Source organism: Tachypleus tridentatus, chromosome 3 (genome assembly GCF_004210375.1).
Source record: "Tachypleus tridentatus isolate NWPU-2018 chromosome 3, ASM421037v1, whole genome shotgun sequence".
Taxonomy (NCBI): domain Eukaryota; kingdom Metazoa; phylum Arthropoda; class Merostomata; order Xiphosura; family Limulidae; genus Tachypleus; species Tachypleus tridentatus.
The window spans coordinates 80733840-80757551 of record NC_134827.1 but is presented as its reverse complement, the minus strand read 5'-3'; the positions used below and the strand labels follow the sequence as shown (position 1 = coordinate 80757551).

The window sequence follows — 23712 nt, the reverse complement described above, 5'->3', positions numbered from 1 at the left end:
TGTCTCGCTCACTAACACCAACGAACTCGCTAACTCTGTCTGTCTAATTCATGAATTGACTCTGCCATAGATGGAGCTGATTAATTAAGTCTAATTCATCCACTGCGACATTTTTACATTGTATAGTGATCTTCTATGTACTGCAGGAACGTGATCTGGTGGTTAGGGCGATGAACTCGTAATCTCAAAGCTACGGATTCAACTTCCTGCCAAACATTGCATGCTCGTCCTTTCAGTCACGAGGGCGTTATAATGTACAGCCATTCCACTTATTTGTTGGTGAAAGAGTAGCCTAAGAGTTGGCGGTGGATGATGTTGACTAGATGTTTTCTCTCTAATCTGTCACTACTAAATTAGGGATGGCTCACGCAAATACCTCTCGTGTAGCTTTGCGCGAAACAAACAAATAAATACTACAGGAAGTTTCAATATTCTACAAAGAGCCAAACTTCTATGGAATGTCTAGGTTTCACAAATAATTTCACGTGTAAACAAGACGGAATCGTCAATAGCCGCGGTACTTGAAGTTCTTTTAGACAGGATTAGAATAAATTAAACTATAGGACCTTTTTCTTCCTTTTTATCAGCTATGTTTTTGTGGGCCAATATTGAGCGTGGAGCGCGCGTGTATCAGATTCAGTTTCATTAGTCGTCAAGACTTCTGCCAACCTACTCTCAAAATGAAATTTTTAAAGAATTAGAGTAAATTAAACTATGTGACCTTGGACGTGGTTAAATACATCAGTCAAAAGTGTTTGACCTCCAGAGGCCGAAACTGGAATTAAACCTCAAATCAGTCAAGAGATGACAAAGTTACGAGCTAAAAGTTTGCACTTTAAAAACTCAGAGCCATTTATAAGCCGCAGCTAAAAATATAAACTTTCTGTCGTGAAGCATGTGTGTGTGCGTTTTCTTTTAGTAAAGCCATATGCTGAGTCCATCTAAGGAAATCGAACCCCTGTTCTATCGCGAAGAAAAATATTAGAATAAGATATAACTCACAATGATATATTTGTTATTTTTTCAAGGAAATGAGTTATTAAGGTATAATAGCACATATTTGTTATTCTTCTATAGTGTTTTAAATTCCAGGTTGTTCTTTTAAAATACAATATTTAACTTCATTGTTTCTGCGTGGAATATTTTATGAAGGAAAAAAGTATATATCGTTGTTATTTTTCTTTGAAATATTTTATGAAAACAAACATAGCATATACTTTGTTATTTTTCGAAAGGATTTTATAAGAAACAATGTCTATTTTTAGTATTTTTCAATGAAATATTTTATTTAGGAACAATAGTGTGTCTTTATTATCTTCTTAGGGGATGTTTGCTGGTGGACGACTCATTTCTATTCCACTGGCGACAAAACTTTCCCCATCTCTCATGCTACTGTGTAACTTTGTAAGTATAAAATATTTATGTTATTTACAAATCTCTTACATTCAATAAAAACTAATTTTAAGTTATACCGTATTTTTTTTTTAAATACCAAAGTACGTTTACTTAACACCATTCACAAAAACGCCCATCACGTTTTATGTAATTGTACATATATTGTTAATAAAGATGAAGCTGTTTTATTTGGTCACACCTTTAACTAGTAACTAAAGTATTATACATTTATTGCGAGAGTTTTGTTTGTTTGAAACTAAGCGCAAAGTTACACAATGGTCTTTGGGTGTGCTATCCACTACGGGTATTGAAACCCGGTTTCTAGTGTTGAAAGCGTTTTATTTTAAATTTATAATTGATGGAGTCTCATCTTGAAGCGCCATTTATTTTGTCCTTAAGTTTGTTTGTTTTTTAATTTCGCGCAAAGCTACTCGAGGGTTATCTGCGCTAGCCGTCCCTAATTTAGCAGTGTAAAATTAGAGGGAAGGCAGCTAGTCATCACCACCCACCGCCAACTCATGGGATACTCTTTTACCAATGAATAGTGGGATTTACCGTCACATTATAACGCCCACACGGCTGGGAGGGCGAGCATGTTTGGTGTGACAGGGATTCGAACCCACGACTCTCATATTACGAGTCGAGTGCGTTAACCACCAGGCCACCCTTAAGTTTAAAATAGTTGGTAAACAACTACGTTATATGAATTGAGATGTGTCTGTGAACAAAACCATGCTTCGAGATTAGAAAAAAAGTTCGATAACAATAGATGACGTAAAAATATTAAATTTGTTTTGGGAAGTTAACCAAAAGCATTAACATAGAAAGTGAAGTTTTAATACTTAGATCTCAGTTTATCTTAAGAAAGAAATTAACAACAAAAATGGATTACTATTTCCTTCGTCCTTTTCGATTTTAATCTTTTTTACACAATAATCACTTTTGTTTTAACATTAAACTAATTAAATCCCACAAGTTGTGTCATGTTCTATCGGCCATTCCCATAAACTTTTGAGAAGCTACAACATCTTATTTAATAAAATTATTTCATAGATGTATTATACGAATTAAAATGATTTTTTTGCTTTTGCATACCTTCTGTTACACATCGATGCTAAACTGTTGTTTTGGATAGAAAGTAAATTACCTGCATTGACCCATATATATGCAAAAACGGCTCGTTTGGGTTGATAAAATATTTTACATAGAAGAGCGAACAACGTTTCGACCTTTTTCGGTCATCGTCAGGTTCACAAAGAAAGAGGTAACTGACCGGAAGCTGACCACATGTTTGAAAGGGGTTGTGCAACTGAGTGTCGGAACGTAGAGGGCGGTGTTAGATGTTTGAATATAATTTTATTTATTTTATATATTAATATAGGTATAAAGGCGTTCCCTTATATTGGTTTATTTTGGGTTTAAGTTGTTGTATAAGTAAGGCTTCTTTAATTTTGAGGGTTCCAAACCGCGACCCTCAGACGTTTTAAATAGCAGTATCCTTTAAAACGGTATATTACAACGGATATATAATGATTTACTCTAGAGAACTGAAATATTAGGAAGTATAGTACCACCCACACGATATTCGCATATATTAATAATGACAACGTATTTCTACTTATCCGCAGTCCTCTGCTAGTACAGCGGTAAATCTAAGGATTTATAACGTTAAAATCAAGCGTTCGATTCTCCTCGGTAGGCTCAAGAGATAGCCCGATGTGGCTTTTTTACTCGAAAAACACACCCTTATTCACAGCTCAAAACGCTTTGTATAAATGCGTTTTGCGCTTTTCAGCTAATTAGTTCTATCTATTAAATTAGATTGTATTTGAAATAAATATTTCATTTACATATTCTACCACCAGGTTGGGTGTACAGTTGGAATAATCTTGATAATAAGTTCTCCCAGTTCCCAGACAGCGCTGATTCTTGGAGTTTGCTTCTTGGGAATTTTCATGAGCAGCGTTTTCCCAACTGTACTTTCCCTCACTGAGCACTACATAAATATCACCCGTAAGTATTTGAATGGCATGTTGTAGAAATAACTCGTTTCTTTTTTTCACTGTTGTAAGGTATTAATAATACAGAATGCTGTGTAGAGCATTATATAGATAGATATAGATTTTTATAAAGAGTTATTCTTCTTGTTGGGTCAAAAATTATTCTTTAATCCCTCTGTTTTAAGAAGGATTGCTAAAAGTGCAACGTGTTTAATATGTTGATACATTATAATGATTTCTGATTTAATCATTTCCATGTTTATTCATCGTTCGCTTTTACTTGCTTGATATGAAAAAAATGTTTTATTTTCCCTTCGATTTAATATGTGCGTGTATTTGTTTATATTTACAGTACTATGCAAAAGTGCTAAGACAAAAGAATATTTTGTCTTTCTTTCCATTTTATTGTTTAATGTCATTACAGAATGTAAATTTCAACTGATCCCTGTTGACAACTGAATGAGCCAGGGTGATATTATTTATCATTCTTTAGAATTCCCATATACTTGTATCAAGAGCATTCCATAAGGGTTCTGCTTGAATGAACATACTGAAATAACTGTTATGGTATCTAATACAGCGTCTTAACTATATAAAACGGAGCTAGCATGTGGTATAGGAATATGCTGGGAGAAATCATTTAAATAGCACTCCACAAATAAACCTTTATACAAACAATGTTTAACACTATATCAAGTTTTGTTGTCACGGTGAAAGTACAAAATATACAGTCAAGCATACTGAGGCATAAATAAAGGCTGAACACCAGTCGATGGATCCTTGACTGCTGGTAGGTGCAACATATTCTTAATACCATTTCAATCCCTTTTGTAAATTTACCTGATTAACACTGATTCGTCTTCCATCAAGACAGTCATCCCAAGCATGCATCAAATGTGGTAAAACAATACCTGAAGAAGAGGTCAAAGAAACACTTGCGATAATAGTTTGACCTGCAGAAGTTTCCATGTGAATATTAATTAAGCTGTAATGGTTTATATGAAAATTACGGAGTTAACCGACTAGATAGAATGAATTCTTAGATGTAATACAGCACCTTTGGCATGATATCACATTTTGATGAAATACAAATAATGTAAACATTTTTTAAATGAATTAGTTTTATTCAGAACTCTAATGATTAAACTTAACAATGTTATATGTGAAAGAGGTTAAATGTTAAAATCTTTGAAGAAAATATATAAACTGAAATTTTCTGATTGCATCTTCAGCTCCTAACTTTAGCAACAATTACAACTGTCTTTTTGGATAGGTTCTTACCAAATTTGCACAATGGGATGGTGTACTTTTTACCCATTCTTTCTGACAAAATTGAAACAATTTTGACAGGTTCGTTGGGGATCGTTCATGGACTGTGATCTTAAAACTAACTATTGGATCTGAGTTAAAACTTTTACTGGGCCTCTCCAATATTTTAATTTCCTTCTTTTGAAACCACTCCAGTGTGGCTTTGGCTCTTTGCTTCGGATCATTTTCCTGCTAAAATGTGAATTAGTAAAGCTACTTTAGATTATTGGCTGACTTAAGCAAGTTTCTCTCTCGGATATGTCTGTACTTTGCACCGTCCATCTTCCCCTCAGTCCTAACAAGCTTCCTTTGATGAGAAGCCTTCCCATAACACGATGCTGAAACCACTATGTTTGACAATTAGGACAGTGTTGAGTGGGTGATGTGCTGTGTCTGGCTTGCACCAGGCATAACGTTTTGAATTTAGACAAAAAAAAAATCATTTTTTTTCATCTAACCACAGAAATTTTCTGGCACATATCTGCAGTATCATTTAGTTGCTATTTGTTTTCTTGCAAACTTCATACGAAATTGAAGCAATGGCTTCTTTCAAGCTATACAGGCCAACTTTTGTAGGAACTGGGATGTTGTCAATGTATAAACACGGAAACTCATCTTAGACAGGAACTTTACAGATAATTCAAAGTCATTGTTAACTTAGGTGATATTTCTAACCAGATTCTTGCTTGTCCGATTGTCTAGCTTAGAAGGGTGGCCTGGTTTGGGTTGTGACTAGGTGGTATGAACCACATTCCATTTCTTAATGATGAACTTTATCGTAATGAAAAGAATACATTTTCTTGTAGCGTTCTTCTGATCTATGTTTCATTATTATTTTATCCCTGACTTGTTTAGAAAGTTTCTTGGTATTCATGGTTGTAAAATTAGTGTAATGGTCTCTGTCTGTATGTAATCAGCATGGTTTAACTTGACTTCAGAGTAAATAGATACACAATTGAGAACATTCTAATTTTCTTTACCAATCGAACTTACTTACATAAGATACTGTTTGTTTATCTTTCTCAGATTGTTCTAAATATAAAGTCCCGGTTGAAAGTTTCAAGCTTAGTCGGGAAAAAAATGTGGAAACTTTGCAGGTGTGTGAATACTTTTACAAGGCACTGTAGAATAACCGGTGACAATCTAACCAGAAGATGTGGCTTTGTGTTTAAAAATTCTTAATACTGGTGTATTGTATGACTTATCGCTGTTTTTCTTTTTTCGCAATAATGCCACTTAAAAAATGAGAAAAATAGGTTATAGTTATTGTTAAGTGACGCTTCTATTTGTGAAACTTAAAACGTTTGAGCCAGTCTGTACTGAGAAGTTAGCAATTGGTTATAATCTTAAATCACGGAACGTTTTGCAAATAACTATCCTATTTCGTTGTCTATAATACAATGTGCCCCCCTCCAGGAGTTCAACTGATTTAAACTGTTAAAAAATAAAACACAACCAGTTTAGCGTTACAAAAACAAAATGTTTTCCTCACTCTTCCCGCATAAAAAATAAGTTCGTCCCCTCCACAGACAACAGTTAGTTTAAGTAGGTGCTTCTCTCTTTCAGCAACTATTACAAGTATTCTTGTATTTGGTGCAACTTCAGGAGAAATGTCTCTACCAGTCATCGTTGGTCACGTGAGTATCACTGTTTTTGTTTGAATTGTTTGAAGAAACGTCATTTTTAATTAACTTATTATGATTGTTTATAGAGAAATGTCTCTACCAGTCATCGTTGAGCACTTAAGTATCACTGTTTTTGTGCTAATAAACACAATAACAAACAAAGCACCTGCTGTCTGTTGAGAACCTTCATTACAACTTATAATCTAATAAATACAATAACAAACAAAGCACCTGCTGTCTGTTGAGAACCTTCATTACAACTTATAATCTGAAACTATTTCTCATGCTTACATTTCTACACAAGTATACAGGTATGTGGATGTTAAAAGTTATTGTTCGCTATTACTGTAAACATGTCAACTAGACAGTTATATTTTCATATTGAGTCATTTATTTTGATAACAAATACATAACTCTCCTATACGTTTCAATTTTTAGAGTAAATTCTGGCTTCAAACACGTGCGAACACGTAAGAAATAAGTTACATTTGAAAAGTGTCACTTTAAAATATATTTAAAGTTTGTTTTAGAATTTCAAAAGAAAAATAAGTTTTTACGTTTAGTATATTCTGTAAGAAAGTGTTTTATTGTTCAATAGTTCATTTAACTTTTAATAAAAAACAAGCCTGACAATCAAAGACTTAAAACTTATTCAGAGCTCATAAATTTCTTTCGAGGTGTCAGCTGGATTACAAATGCCAACAGTAGCCTAATACAATATAAATAGATAGTAAAAAGAAAAATCAAAATAATTAGTACATGAAATCGTGGATACTTGGTGAAACTCCGTGATTGCCGAACTGAAGAAATCAAAGACATAGTAGGTTTCATTTATTATGATCATGGCTTGGATATCATGATTTACAGACTGAAATAGCTTATGAACAATTACACAGTAAAACCTGTCTAAGGCGGAATCGCACGGGACCGAGTAAAATTTCCGGCTTAAGCAGGTTTTCCAGTTCAGACATAGTAAACATGCATTTCCTTAATTATTTATAATTTTTGAACGGAATGTAATACTTGCTTGACTCAAGGGAAATAAGACGTTTGTGAATAAAGTTATTATACTGTTTGTGTTATATTTATTAGAATAAGAACCAAAATAGACATTCAAAATATACATAAGTACACGAAATCTTAATCAAATTTATTTGAAGAAAGTGTCCAATTTCAACTGTTTCGTTTTTTTTAATGGGCTTCCTTATGCAGTTAAAAGAGAACGCCAATTCTACGGGCTTTTCATGGAGTTCATTTTCCCCCTTTATTTTTCCATACAATTTGATAGCGTTAATATAACTTAACTTTTGCGATGAAGTAGGAATTTCTGTTTCCTCACTGTCTTTTCCATTTTGTTCATCTTCTGAATTTCTCGCACTGTTACCATTTTGTGATTCTATTATATATTTTAAATCATTTTCATCAGTTTCTGTTAAAACATTCTTGTCAACGTTCACAAAACTTTCTGTGTTCTCACAGTCATCTGCATCAATCTTCTCAATCAGAGTTTGGATTTCACTAGAATCGTCATAACAAACAACTTCTTCACAGTATCCGCCATTATCAAGAATAAATCCACCGTTTCGAAAACACTTTATTACGCATTCATCTTTTACGCATTTGATTGAATGATTTAAAAATGCAATTGCATCTAAAACGTCAGTTTTATGTTCATTTCAGATGCTCCCTTACAGTCGTTTATGCTTGCAATAATATGCTGAAGCATTAATTTTCTGTATTTCTATTTTATGCACTGTATAATTCCGTTATCTAGTGGCTGTAGAACTGATGTTGTACATGGACGTAAAAAGACTAAACGAACATTTGAAAGTTGAACTATTGGGTGACAAGTTTCATTATCTAGGAAAAGTTGAATATTCCTATTTTCTTGTTTCATTCTTTTGTTTAATTTAACTGCAAAAATAATGACGACAGAAAAGAACAGAATATATTTAACCAATACTTACTGTGACAAAATGTCCGAGAATTTATTAATATTTAAACAAATTATTAATTAAACAAGAATTTATTGATATTTGAAGAAATTATTAATTAAATAAGAAGTTAATATTTAATCAGAAACATTTTCCGCCTCATTCAGGTTCTAATTCTACTTGTTGATAGATGAGGTAGGTGGAAGATTTTTCGTCCGCTTTACGCAGGTTCCGCCATATAGAAGGCGTTTTATAAGAGAAACCTTAAGAAAATGCTACAAAATGTTGATATTTCCGGCTTGTAGAGGTTTTACTGTATAATCTTACAGTTCATAACTGTATTATTACTTCTGGCTACTGTTTAAGGCCTAACTGTATTTATTACTTCTGGTTACTACTTAAGGCCTAACTGTATTTATTACTTCTGGTTACTACTGTATTTATTAGTTCAGACTATCTACTCTATATGTGATTAGCTGTCCTAAACACACCTTTTAGTTTTAACTATATTTATTAATTAAGGTTACTACTCCATATACATTATAAAATGACAGTTGTTAGTTGTATTTGGCACACCTAATAGCCTTACTCATTTTATTAATTATTTTTTACTGTCATAAACATTACTATTGTTATCTACTGTACGAACAAAACCTTCATACTACCCGAATATATGGTTAAGCATATGTTGTAGTAATTAATGTTTTTACAGTGACAGTATCATTAACAAAGAGAATAATCACCTAATGAGTCAATGCGTTCTAATCATTGAAGATACTTTAGTTTAGACATTACATATAATTTGGTATTGATTCCAGGTATCATTTCTTTATTTATTTGATCAGAAAGTAATGGTAAATATCTCTTTATATTGTTTATTGATAGGAGTTTGACAGAAATGGTCCAATCAGCTTCGTCGTCATTGGACTTGCATTATGCTTTCTCTTATTAATTTTCTACATGGCGCTGTGCTTGGTTGGTCACAACATGTATAACTCAGGTACAATGTTTGTCTCTTATTTCTATGAGGATCTACCAATTTCTGATTAATAACTCATTTTCGAAAGCCTTTTTTTTGTATCCATGGTGTTAAATTGTTTAAAATAATGTAATAGGCACTAATAGTGGGACGGTTATTCGTTACAAATAGTGATTTAAAATTATAAGGGTGCTGTCAGAAGGCATTTAAACAATTCGAAGAGACGCACATAAAAATAAAAAAATAATTAGAGGTTTGTGTAAACGACAAATAACAAGAATTAACATCAACAAGAACCTATATATTTTTCAAAGTTTATTTCCACACTAAACATTTCTGTATTTAATTTTTAACAATTCATCACGAACGTATCTTTTAAAATGTATTTTCAACTGTGAGAACTTGATTATATAACAAACCATATTCAGTGAGTAGCTAACAGTTACTTGAGTGAAACAGTATTTTGGTCGAAGATTCATTTCTGATGGAGTTAGCAGATTGGTAGAACCTTGGCATATACTCTCGGATTCGATCTCGCTTTTGTATAGAATTTCGATATTGTAAAACTTGTCAGAATGTGAAAACAAAGCACATGGTCGCTCACTCAGTGTTAAAAACTCGTGATTGAATGCTCTACAAAATGAAATTTGTTCATTGAGACTGCATCAGTTCGAAATCACAATCCAGGAATCCAAGATTAAATGCAGGTTTTTACCCACTACGTGCTTAATAGCATCAGTCTCCCCCCCAGTGGCTCAGCGGTATGTCTGCGGACTTAAACTGTGGGCCCGGTTTCGATACCCGTGGTGAGCAGAGCACAGATAGCCCATTGTGTAGCTTTGTGCTTAATTCAAAACAACAACAGCATTAGTTTCTTGTTTTCTTTGAGAAACTGATATTTTAGAAAACTTAACGAACTTTCCTCACTCCTTTCTATAATAAAGTTGAATCTTACCCAGAAACGTAACATCTTTTCTTGTATTACGAAGACAGAAGGTCTGAGTCTAACCTTGAAATAACGTCTTGGTTAATTATTCAGAAGAATGACGTAAGTGTAGATCATGTTTGTGTCTACTTACTTAATTTCTGCCCTCGATTTTATTGTTACTATTTAATACTAATAGCTCTGTATGTCTGTGATAGTAACCTTATCCTGCGAGAAAACTAATTTGAATTATATAATATTAATTCACTTCACAAGACATTTTAGTCCCTTTATGCACATGTTTGATGTAGGACAAAATCATTTTGAGATTTAAGCAGTAATTTTTATTCTCATTTTGGAGAACGTTTCTCTTTACCATTAGGTTTTCAATATTTAAAGTTTATGATTATTATATTTCCCTGGATATGCCACAGTTTGTGTGAGCAAGGCTGCAACTGCAAGTTTCTTATCATGTTTGCAAAAACAGGACAGAAGCAATGTGGATAGAATTCAACGCAGGGGTTCGTGACAGCAGAAAGCATTTAACACTAGAATTATGTATCATAAACATTACTTAACACCTAACTTTTTAACACAAAAAGTTAGTAGCTTAAAATACTAATATCAAAGTTATGTTAACATGGTCATGAACATTCTTACGCCATTCTCTGAATATCTTTTATTTAGCTTCATCCGGACTGATGACCTTTCTCAGTAGGAACATTTTCACCAAGATGTTAGCTGAGCGCAAGTCCTCAAGTCTCACGAGGGAACACGTGTGTCACTACTCACGCATGACACCCGAACACTTAGAGAATGGCTTTGGAGATAAGTACAGCGACTCGGAAAGTGAAGAACTGATTCATAGTCGCTAAGATCTTACACTTATGAAGCAATAGTTTTAGTTGGTAGTCTATTTAAAAACTGTTTTATTTTTATGTAGTCTATATTTAAACTTTTACTGTATTCGTAATCTTTGTGAAGTTTTATTGTTTCCTTCCTATTTATGGCTGCTCAGAGATCACATTAGACATTTTCTAAACTCGTGTAGGAAATAAGTTCCCTCATAACTAACTGCAGTTTAAAGGCCAGTTTATATATACAGGTCAATACCAATAAGAAAGAATATGAAATTCAGTTATATGTTATTGTTGTATCAATATTGTCACACGGAAAGACACGACATTAATTTGTCCCTGTATTAATCATTACGATACAATAACAACAGTAGTCAGCGAGAATTTTAGCTTTGGAAATTATTCTTGTTTTTTCGTAGTTTCCAGATACGCAACATTTGTTACAACAAGCTATTTTTAAAAATTTACCAAGGTTAATATCTTTTTTATAGTTTTCAATCATCGGAATATAACAGGTACAACAACAATCCTAATAACGCATATAACGTACCACGTTATTTCTGTTGGTCCTTTTATACCAGATGATGTACTATAAGTTTCTGCTGGTCCCATTATCCCAGATCAAGCTGGTTGTAATGATGTTTCCAAATAATGTCTTTAAAGTGTGGATTTCTTTTGTAACTTGTAACTTGACAGATTGTTTTCTCTCTTGTATTAGAGGCTCTTCTTTTTATTGTATACAAGATAAGTTTAGATTTATTTCATATAATTAGGTGCAGTTATTATTTTTGTTTCATTTAACCAAATAATTATTATTTTTGGTTTGAAGTAACCAGCTAGAGATCTTTAATTTCATTTAACCAAGTTGTTTTTTTTAATGTTCTCATGCAGTTATCTTTAATTCATATAACTAGTAGGAGTTTTTTTCACATAACTGTGTAGTTTGATTTTTTTGTGTAACCAGGCAGATTTCAGTTTATATAACCAAATGGAGTTACCAAAGAGTAAAGCTCCTGTAATCTTCCTGTTACTTTAAGTTAAGTACATCTGTCAGTGTAACAAGGAAAAATGGCTGTCAGGTATAATGCACTTTAAGAAAAATAAAAATTGAATACTGAAAAGCCTGCTGTAACTGAATGTTTTGTAGGCCTACATGCACACCCAATAAATGTGTATGAAACACTAACTTTCTAATAATAATGTTGTCTCTCCTTTATAGTTAACATATCATTCTTTCAAAATGATATAAGATTTCAGCTGGGGATCAGTAAAGCACTGGCATTTCTGTACTGGTAAGGTGACAATCTTAACAGTGCAAGATCTTTGCCTTCACTAAGAGACAATGATACTGCTGGAAAACTAAGAACTGTATCATATAGTAAAGAAAGACAAAACACGTAAAATCAAAATGGCAGTAACAAGACAGAAAACCACAAGTAACATCAGTAAAGGAGCTGTTTCGTACTTCATGCAAGGCAGCAGGCCTCCAGATAGGTCATCATCTACAGGCAAATCTTCTCATACTGTTGCCTAGTGTTCAGATCAATTTCCAATGATATCATTTTACATAATTATGTCACTAATATTATCCTCTAATAAAAACAAGTTACTTAGGTAGGATATAAAGTTCAAAATTAAAAGCCAATCTGGTAAGAGCATAATTAAATAATACACTGTTTGTTCTTACTTATATATACTCTTCAAAAAAAGAAATGCAAAGGGCAAAATATGAGACAAATTGTTAACAAGTTTATTCCGGATAGTTCTGTATGACATGTGTGAAACTTTGCACATTCATTGCTGAACATTCAAAGTCTGCAAAGGCGAAGTCCACGCTCACTAGTTGAAGTTTAACGTCACTCAACGTCAATAACGAGTTTGCCCCCCGTGAGCATCAATAACTGCTTAGCATCTACTGCCTGTGGAATGGCTGTCCACTCAGCCTGCAAAGCTGCTGCAAGCTGAGGTAGAGTTTACGGTTGAGGTTGTCGCTGTCGCAGACGTCGGTCCAACTTGTCCCAAAGATGTTCGATGGGGTTTAAATTTGGTGATCTGGAGGGCCAGGGAAGAACGCTGATGTTGTGGTATCTCAAGAAGACAGTGGTGAGTCGGGCTGTGTGAGGACGGGCGTTGTTATGTTGAAAAACGTCGTTGACGTTCACCATGATGGGTTGCACATGGGGCCTAAGAATCTCGTCGACGGTTGCGTATGGTCTGATCGGAAATCCTACGCAGCCCTGGTATGGTTGAGGCAGTAGACGTCGCAGTAGTGGTCCTATTCCGAAGGTGACGTAACCAGATGTTGCGATCTTGTGCAGGCGTGGTCATACGAGGTCTGCCAGATCGTGGACAGTCACGAGTTGATCCACGTTGTTGGTGACGATTCCATAGCCTTGTGATGGTGCTTGGGTGGACATTCACAGCTCTGGCAACATCTGATCGAGATTCGCCTGCTTCCAAGCGACCAATGGCGTTGTGCTTCAGTCAGTCTTGGCGTAACTGTATTGCGTGTTGGTGGCTTAACACTGAGCTATCGAAACCGAGAACCTGTCACTTTTATAGGGATTTTTCACATGTTGCACTTGCAGAACATGCAGATCTCTCAAACAAATTTATTGGACACGCATGCGTTTTGGCGAAAAATCCGATGTTTTCCTCCGTTTTTAAAGTGCACAACTTTTATTGTCATTTTGATCTGACAATCAGTGCCTTAACACGTGTAACATCACATACTCTGAGCTTGTAACGTTATTACATATATTTCTCTTTAAAATAACAAAAATATCCCTTTTGCGTTTCTTGTTTTGAAGAGTATATATATTAGAATGCACTGCTTCATCACTTGGGTTCCATCACTCAGCAATACTTTCAGCCATAATCCCAATAATATCTCATGATGTTTGGCAGCTTAAAAATGTAGGTTAGTTTTAAATCCATACACTAATAACTGGATAAAAACACTACTTTTCCAATGATCTCATCTTTCATTGAAAGGCCTAAAGTCAGTAAAACATTACCATCGTAAGGTTGTCATATTTCACTAGTGATGTCATATTTCACTTGCAGAAATGTAAGAACTCTCTGCATCATGCAGTATAAGAGTATAAAGAAACATGTGACCCCAGTATATTGAAACTAAGCTTTTTACAAACTGGAATCTGCTCAAATGAAAAACAAATTTATTTCTATTCAAGCAGCGTTTTCGTAGTGATATTTATTTACTGAAACTCTTTATATAATCTTTTCTAACACTTTCTTGTGACCAGTGAAAACCTACTGAATTGATCTGATTTAAATTAGACTGTCATCTTTAATAAATTATTAAGGTACAATGGAGTAGGGTAGTAGGATGGTATAGCTATCAGAGAAAAAAAGTAATATTTATAAAAAATAACAATAATAGGTACCACTAAAAAATCATAGAAGAATTATTAAATCTTGAATTTAAAATATGGTTCAACTAAATATAACAACACAAATACTAATCTATTTAGACCTGTGAACTGTATCTCACACAACTAATCCAACTTTAACAAATTATATTTTCATATGATATTAGTATCAGGCCTGTAATATTTTTAACATTAAATATTTTATCTAGTTCCTCAGGTACTTTCAAGAATTAAAAAATGTAAAATTGACAGTATTTCAATCTTATGTTTGCCATATCCTTTGCCAATGATGCATTTCAAACAATCCAGAGCTCCAGGTACAACAACAATCCAAATAACGCATATAACATACCACGTTATTTCTGTTGGTCCTTTTATACAGATGTGGGCCCGGCATGGCCAAGCGTGTTAAGGCGTGCGACTCGTAATTTGAGGGTCGCGGGTTCGCATCCCGGTCGCGCCAAACATGCTTGCCCTTTCAGCCGTGGGGGCGTTATAATGTACGATCAATCCCACTATTCGTTGGTAAAAGAGTAGCCCAAGAGTTGGTGCTGGGTGGTGATGACTAGCTGCCTTCCCTCTAGTCTTACACTGCTAAATTAGGGACGGCTAGCACAGATAGCCCTTGAGTAGCTTTGTGCGAAATTCCAAAACAAACAAACAATACCAGGTGATGTACTACAAGTTTCTGTTGGTTCCATTATCCCAGATCAAGTTGGTTGTAATGATGTTTCCAAATCCAGCAGTTTTTATTTTTGCAGTTTGTATATTCAGAAGTCTTTTGTCATTCCAGAAATTGTCAACAGCTGTACACTGAGGTTTTAAGAAGACAATGAAATGACTAAAATAAAGCTTCCTCTGGGCTAAATGCCAAGATCTATATGGAATTAGAGACAACCATATGTGAAATAATTGACAGTATTTCAATTTTATGTTTGCCATATCCTTTGCCAATGATGCATTTCAAACAATCCAGAGCTCCACACTTCAGTTGTAAAACAACAAACACTTTAGTGGTTGGAATATTATTTATACTTAGAAGACAATCGTACATAAAAGGCCTTTATAATACTTCTGAAGGGCTGAGGAAGATTCTGGACTGTTAAAAGAAAGCAAACCTTAAGTTGAATTCCATAAAATATGAATTATTCTGCCAACAGACAACTTTCATGGGACATAAAGTCAACAAGAATGAGTTTGTAAAGAACCATCAAAGCCTACTTCTATCCAGAATTAGCCAACTCCAAGGATAGATTCTTGAACTTTAGTTGTTTCATGGTCTTTCTTTGATAGAACGTGTCCTTACCATAAACTGTTTGAAAAGACAAGTTATGTAGGATAGCAGATTTCAAGCAAGAATTCATCAAACTGAACAAAGAATTGACTACTATTCCTATGTGTTTTAGGTAATATGACACTGATTCTGTAGTGGTAGCAGTTTTGTCACAAGTACAACATGGAAACATGTGAAGACATACTATATCAAGGCAATAAATGCCACAGAAAGGAGGTATTGCACAACTGAAAAAACAAAGTAATAAACATTTATATGGATAAACATTTACACTCCAGATAGAACATGTAACACTGAATTTGCAGGTAAGTTTTATAATTCAAAAGGAAAAATATTAGGATAGTTCCAGAAACTTCAGGAGTACAACCTTAATGCCACTCCTCACCCTGGATGAAACCATGGAAGTGCTCATATATTATCCAGGAGCTCATAGCTTAATGAAGAATCACAGAAGGAAGTACATGATAAAGAGATGACTAACCTAAGATACAACAGAGTGTTATTCAAGATGTGGCATCCAAAACTCTAAAAGTGGAATTTATGTGGTTCAATATTCAAATAGAAGCTGCTCAGGCAAAACATATGAATCTGAGAAAAATTATTCAGTGGTTCAAGAGAATGTAGAAATGCCCTCGTGGCAAACAGTAACTCCAGACAGCCTGCAAACAAAGATAACACAGTAGAATTTTGCAAGTGGACTTAGTATGTCAGAAACTGAAATTTATCAGTGGACAGAAACAATGGTTAACGTTTTTATTTTTGCAGTTTGTATATTCAGAAGTCTTTTGTCATTCCAGAAATTGTCAACAGCTGGACACTGAGGTTCTAAGAAGACAATGAAATGACTAAAATAAAGCTTCCTCTGACTAAATTCCAAGATCTATGTGGAATTAGTGTAAATATGTGATTTCTACTGTGAGGAAAATCATCCACAAAAGAAATAGCAAGGGCAGCTACTATAGTAACACTGGAGAGTTACTGTTGAAGTGCTTTGTCCTCTGTCCAAATTTACAGTGGGAATAAATACATCAGAACTGTGATGAACAATTTTACCAAATTGGTTGTAACACATATTGTTCCAAATCAAGAATCAGAAACTTGTGAAGAAATTACTCTGCAAATATGTCTCACAATTTGGTGTGCTTATTGAACTTTACTCACATCAGAGACAGCAGTTCTAAGTGACCTTATCAGCAGAAATGCAAGATCCTTAGAATTAAAAAGACCAGGACAAAACCCCTCATACATCTTTTGATGCCACACTTTGCTATGTATATTAATAAACATTAGAAAGTGTTTGTTAAAGGCCTTCTACTCTTAACAATGGGTTATTGTACAGCAGTAAGTTTGTCTTGTTTGTTTTTTAATTTCACGCAAAACTACACGGTTATCTGCACTAGCTGTCCCTAATTTAGCATTACAAGACTAGAAGGAAGACAGCTAGTCATCGCCACCCACTGTCAACTCTTAAGCTGTTCTTTTACTAACAAATAGTGGGATTGACCATCACATTATAACACCCCCACAGCTGAAAGGGCAAACATGTTTAGTGCGAAGGCGATTCAAACCCGTGACCCTTAGATTATGAGTCAAATGCCTTAACCCACCAGGCCATGCTGGGCCTACAGCAGTAAGTACATGAAACTACCAGCAATATACTGTCACTGTTGATGTTTGGAGAAAAGGTACTTCAGTATTCTTATTTGGAAAATAGACATTCACAAGAGTCTTAAACAATTTATGTAGAGATATTAAGAAAGACCATCCACGTGATATGTAACATTATCCAAGAAAGACTTAAATCAGATAGTGATAAAATTAAAAATTGCAATGATATTAATGTTATAAGATTTGGATTCCATTGAGGCAACATTGTATGTTAGTAAAATCTCTGTCACGAAAACAAGGATGAATTCTATAGGAAGAGCTGTTTTGTAGAGAATTAATGATGTGATTTACTTTAAAGAATCCACAAGTATACTTCATTTAAACTGAAGGTAAAAATGCTTTTTGGAAGAATGCCACAAAGTGATTTGTATATCATGTTCACAATGTATCAGTTCTAAAACAAGGTTAAGGGCTATATTTTTTTTCTTTCTACTTTATGGTAACTTTCCTGCTCTTACTCTAATGGTCATAAAATTGTTTGTTTCATTAGTTTAATTTTCAATGACCAAAACACACAGTCTTCAGCATGTTTTACTGAAAATACATTCCAAAATTTTCATTTCCTTATAATTTACTTTCACACTACACATCACACACATGTAACCACATGTTTCTATAAAAACTGAAGAAAACTAAAAGCGTCTAAGGTATACTGCAAGATAGTGTCTCTTATTAACAACAAATGAGTAACTTTCATCACTATCTACATTAACATTTTTAGACAATATACTTTTAAAAAATGAAATGGAATTGTTGACAGTTGAAATGTACATGATACTGAACTACTATTAGCATCATAATTCAGCATGATCAGATATGGGAGAGTCATCTATTTTATGTTCCTTGTTTTCATAATCTTCATGTTTGTTTATCTTGGAATCTTCTCTTTTAACACTATCTGAAACATCAGCAGCTTGTTCAACAGGATTGACTTCAGTTTTATCTGTAAAGTGTACAGAATATTAGTAATCTGATGTTGAAATAGAGTTCAATTTCACACACAAGTTTGATAAAACAAAATTTGATAAGGCATGTACAATGTCACTTGCACAACAACCACATACAATATCAATATTTTCAAAAAAGTGGTGTTACCTGTCTGTAATTATAAAATGCTAACAACAATGTTGTATAGTTCAACAATTTTTCAAGTGTAATTTTTCTACTACCTATGGTGTTAATAATTATTTCTTTGTTAATTTCTGCACAGTTTTGAAAAAAAATATATATTTAGCTCTATTTCAATAATACTTTATTTAAAAATATAATTGATACTATGAAAAACTGAAGAAATGTTAAATGTTCAAATTTGTATATCCACACACCAACACTTTCTCTTATTTTATGAGTACAGATTCTTATGACTTTATATCATATGAAGAATTGCTAATGTAGCTCAGCTTTCACAATATGTATTTGAAAAGTTTAATTGATATTACATACAGCAATTTATAAACTATTTATGTTAATATAGAGTGAATGAAGTAACAATTTATAATTTGCAGTTTCATGGGAAAGTGACAAGTAGTAATTATTGAATTTTATTATACATTCAGCAAGAAATACAGCAACAGATTATTGAAACATACCTACAGGAGTATTTACTAAATTATGGGGTCAACAAAAAACTACAAAAACAACTCACCAATGCATCCTTTATCAACCATGTACTGATAACCATCTGCACACACCTCACAACCTTTTGGTCCTCCTTCTCGACAGTGACCCTTGCATGATTTGTCACATTTCTGGCACACCACATCACCATTAGTTTTTGGTTCAGAAAAATAGCCAAGTATCCATTTATCACATATATTACCAACATAACCTTCATCACACTTGCATTTTCCAGACCCTTCCCTTGTACCAGCTCCCTGAAAGAAACAGAACATAATTACACTTTCTGATCCTCTTTTAGTCGTTGCAAGAAACAAAACAAGCTAATCACATTTCAATGATTCTGTTCACTCAGCAGGACAAAGATGTTCTTTACCATTACCTTGCCTTCACTCTCTTTACATTGCTAAATTATAATTTAAATATGGATCCTAGCTAGAAGACACTGAGCAAAACTAGAGCAGGGACTAATTTATTATTCAAAACTCTTGTGTTTCACATGGAAATACTGGTATAAAATGTATATTTCAATGTCTGGTATAACCTTTCTCCTCTTTCTTCCATTAGAGCCTGAACACAATTAAACAGGTAATCAATGAAGTTCTGTATCATGGCCATATCTAGACTGTTTCCCATACATAACAGAGTTAAATTGATTCATGTTATGTGCATATGGATGGATCAATCACAGTTTTCAATCAAGATATTTCCAAAGGTATTCAATAAGATATAAACTTGGCTCTGATGTCCAGAATGAAGCTTCAGGCATTTTCATGTCTTCCATGCAATGACTGTTCATGCAGCATGGTAAGATGTTCCATCCTACTACAGACTGTGTCCAACAGTTCTATAATGAAAGCAATCCTGGATTTAAAACATGGTAAGTGGTTTGAAGAATTTTATACGTTAAGCTGGCCTTTCATAAAGAACTGATCAATTTTATCACAGCACCAATTACCACCATATATCATAGCATTACAGCCTCTATATTTGACAGTATACATTTTATATGGATAAACTTCCCACATGCACATCTATCCATATGATACACAGTACTAAAACTTGGATTTATCAATATAACCTTTGGACCTCTAAACTTGCATTGAGTAATCTATCATCTGTTTTAGTCATTCATATATAGGAGCCTTAATAACATCCATTGTGAGGGTTTTCTTCAGTTAACTCATCCATGATAGCCAAGTTTATAGAAATCCATTTGTGCTCAATGAACAGTTTCAGCCATCCTTCCAAGTTTATCTTTTGAGTAACTGTTCAGTTGGTAGATGTTTTCACTGATTGTTTCCTTCCATGTTAATTGTAGTATTACTAACCCCACAAAATTGCACTATAATGTGGTGATCACAATCAAATATCTTGAGCAACATATCTCTTACTGTCACAATCCTTTGAATGACCATTCAAATGGCCCTGTATAATTGTAGAAATCTTTGGTATAAAAACTTATTTTGGCACTTATATCCTAATATGACTAATCCTATCCATGTGATAGTAAAAACATACTACCAATATTGCTATTAATCTCAAATTCTTGTGTTGCTCGGTAACTTCTTCCTACGTTTTGCAATAGGCAAAACACGTAAAATTACTCAAGATGATGAAATACATGGAACCCATTGGTTGTGAAATGTGTCCAAGCAAGTCAGTAACTTGACCATTAACTGGTTAAAAATGAAGAAGATTGTACTAGCTTATAAACACTTAATTTAGGCATGGGATGGAATGTTTAACAGTTTATGTCAAAAGCATAAGACTTTTAAAGTTTTCTCAAGTAAAATGGATATTTAAAGAACCCTAATACTTATTATCAGTAATTTTTGATCAAAGTCAATTATTTATATAGATCAAAACTAAACATTAATTCATTAATGAATATAGTTAATGTACCATTCTGCTTACAATAATTTATCAGTTGAGAAGATTTGTTGTCAGTAATATCCTTTGGTTATAATTCCAGTCAATCAGTTTAAGAAGTTCAGTGCTTACTGATGTTTGAATCTTTAACTGAAATGTTCTCAATTTAAGATAATTATACTGTAAAGGTCATAAGTATGTTTAAAACAGCCATGCACTAAACAGTTTGTTTGGGGTCTGCACACATTTGGTTATCATCTCAAGCTAAATTAGAGTAATAAACATTTGTATCAACTACAAGTGAAAAAGCATCTTTGAATCAATCATGAAGGAATGAATGTCATTCAGTAATGAAGGATACTAACTATTAACACCCTGACCTAAGGTCATACAACAAATGGATAAAATAACAGAGCTGTAAAATAAAAATGGACAACATTCAAGATGAGAGATTAAATACTTAATATTGAAAAGTGACGAATGTGTTAATCTGAATTTATACAATGAATGGACGTGTTAACAGGATTCTAGGATAAATGTACACAGAGGTGACTTTCAAACACTGAAAAGTAATTAACCAAGTTGACATGAGGTTTAAACTATAGGCACAGCACTGATCCACTGAAACAACCCTTTATTTGTGAAGCTATACACAGTAAAATGTTTACAGAAGTTTCCAAACAAAGCCTTTATTGAGTTAGATTAAATGCAAGTTCATTTTCATGCTAAGAATAAGAAATGTTTCTCATAAGCAATATAAGAAATGTACTGTTCAGTGTATGTTGCATATCTATAAAAGAACTGGATTAACCTTAAGTAGTCTGCAATATTCCTTTGATAGTAGGGCTAAGATACAGGACTATAACAACTGACTACATCAAGCCAGCTAGTTAGCCTTAACTCATCCTTATAAGTAATCCATCTGCAGTTTAAATCTTTGAATTGTAAATAACAAAGCATAAAAAGAAAGATTGAATTACAATAACATGCTAATTTAGAGACGTTTAAAGGAATATCGAGCATTAACTATCATAGGTGTTATTTCTATGAACTGCTATCAGTGTACATTTTATCTATAAATTATCACTGTCTCTTTCATTCTCACGTAAATTAATCTCTGTGACACTGACTGCAGACTTCTAGTGTAAGGGTCATTGTTGTAGGAAAATGTTACACACTCAAACAGTTATTACGAAGATTTAATTTGTTCTTTTATCCTAAAACCTGTTTAGGAACAACACTGAAAATATCCATATACATTACTAATATTTATTTATTGTTCAGAATATGTAAGAAATAAGTTAAAAAAGACAACTTTATAATTTAATCAAGTGACTTAACACTTTTTCCTGCTACATATGATAAAACTTCTGTTGTCAACCTGCAAACCAATCAGGTAAGAGATACTTTACGATACATAATTAAGCAAGTATGAATTGGCAAAATGTCAAGCAGTTGATAACAAACATTGGTACTAAAACTTGCTATTTAAACACAGATGTACACATGTGCTGCCCTAATATCTTTCATCTAAATAGTTTATATTCCATATATGATCTAAATGAAGATTAGAGCTACACCCATAAGGATATTAATTAAATTCCGTATCAATATACACTGTTCAAACATGTATTTTCAATAGCTTTATAGCAATCAAAATTCATAACTTAGCAATTAAATTTAAACCAAAAATTACAATATTTACATTCAAACTGACCTCACAAAGTCCATGTCCAGAACAAGGTTTCTCTGATACAGTAGAGCAAGGCTTACATTTTGGTCCATAGTGGTTATCAGGACAACAAACCACAAGGGACACACAAAGAGACATTAAAAATATTCCAGAAAAACTATTTTATTAATATGAACATACACAGAAAAGAGCTATGGTGAAAATATTTCCTTTTGTCTTGAAACTTTATTGCAACTTTTGTGGTTTTGTATTCAGCGACTTCATTGGTATGCCTTTGTATGTAATAATATCAATACCTGCTTCATTCTACAATTGTGTCAGCGTTTACCGAGATATTTCTTGATCATGTTGTGACAGCATTTGCCACTGACCAATGAGTTTGTGTGCTCTCGCCTATTATAAAACACCGCACTTTTTATCATAAATAAGGTACGATTTCTACGTCTCTTTGCAGATGGCCGTGCTATACCAAGTTGATCCACGTTCTTTTGTTTCTCAATATAAAATGGATATCGCCTTCTTGAAAATTCTAACTCTCCGATCCAACCACGTTTTTATTATATGAGTTTATGACTAATTTGCGTTGGAAAGGGATATTTCATATCATTCTAAAAAATAATACCTACGAGCACTAAGCAATGTCAAAATGTAGTTCTGATACATGCCGTTCTATCGAGACTTTATAAGGGCTGTGGGCAGCATTTGACTTGCTGATTTGTGCATTCAAAATTGTTTTAATATAACGTATTTTTACCTCTGTATGGTAGTTGTCAACCATATAGACGTATACACCACTGAGATACGAAACCCTATAACCCGAGAGCTTTCCTTTACCATCATTGTGTTTAACTGATTTCTTGAATATACATGTTTTTCTAACATAACTGGCGTGTACACCACAATGGTCTGTTACAAAAGCGGGAAATGCAAAAGTAACGATTTTAATATGTTGCAAAAATCATGTATTTATTAATTTAAAGTTGTGAACGAACACTTTACCTATTATTTTACATATTGTAATAAAAATACTCTCTCTGAAACACTAAATTCGTGTCCTTTGTGTTAATTAGTGTATTTAGTATTTCATTGAACCTGCTATCATTCAAACACTTTCAAATTCACATAACGTTTTTATCATCCTGCAGTGTAGAAT

The 23712-nt window shown here is 33.5% G+C and overlaps 2 protein-coding genes across 2 annotated transcripts in view; one reads left to right on the top strand and one right to left on the bottom strand.

Annotated features, from left to right (window-relative positions):
• The window catches only part of LOC143245905 (major facilitator superfamily domain-containing protein 4A-like), a 36375-nt gene extending 24152 nt beyond the window's left edge, over positions 1-12223 (top strand). The window contains exons 7-11 of the mRNA XM_076492157.1: positions 1324-1404; positions 3261-3408; positions 6270-6340; positions 9148-9262; positions 10854-12223. Of these exons, the coding sequence (XP_076348272.1) occupies positions 1324-1404; positions 3261-3408; positions 6270-6340; positions 9148-9262; positions 10854-11041 (603 nt within the window). The 3' untranslated portion in view covers positions 11042-12223. The remainder of the gene's footprint in view (positions 1-1323; positions 1405-3260; positions 3409-6269; positions 6341-9147; positions 9263-10853) is intronic.
• A 5622-nt stretch (positions 12224-17845) lies between these two features.
• LOC143246107 (protein disulfide isomerase crld-1-like) lies at positions 17846-22943 on the bottom strand. Its single transcript, XM_076492329.1, has 3 exons — positions 22584-22943; positions 19023-19251; positions 17846-18320 (listed from the first exon to the last, which is right to left on the bottom strand). Exons 1-3 carry the CDS (start codon positions 22695-22697, stop codon positions 18172-18174), a joined length of 492 nt encoding a protein of 163 aa, XP_076348444.1. The 5' UTR covers positions 22698-22943; the 3' UTR covers positions 17846-18171.
• Positions 22944-23712: the final 769 nt, after the last annotated feature.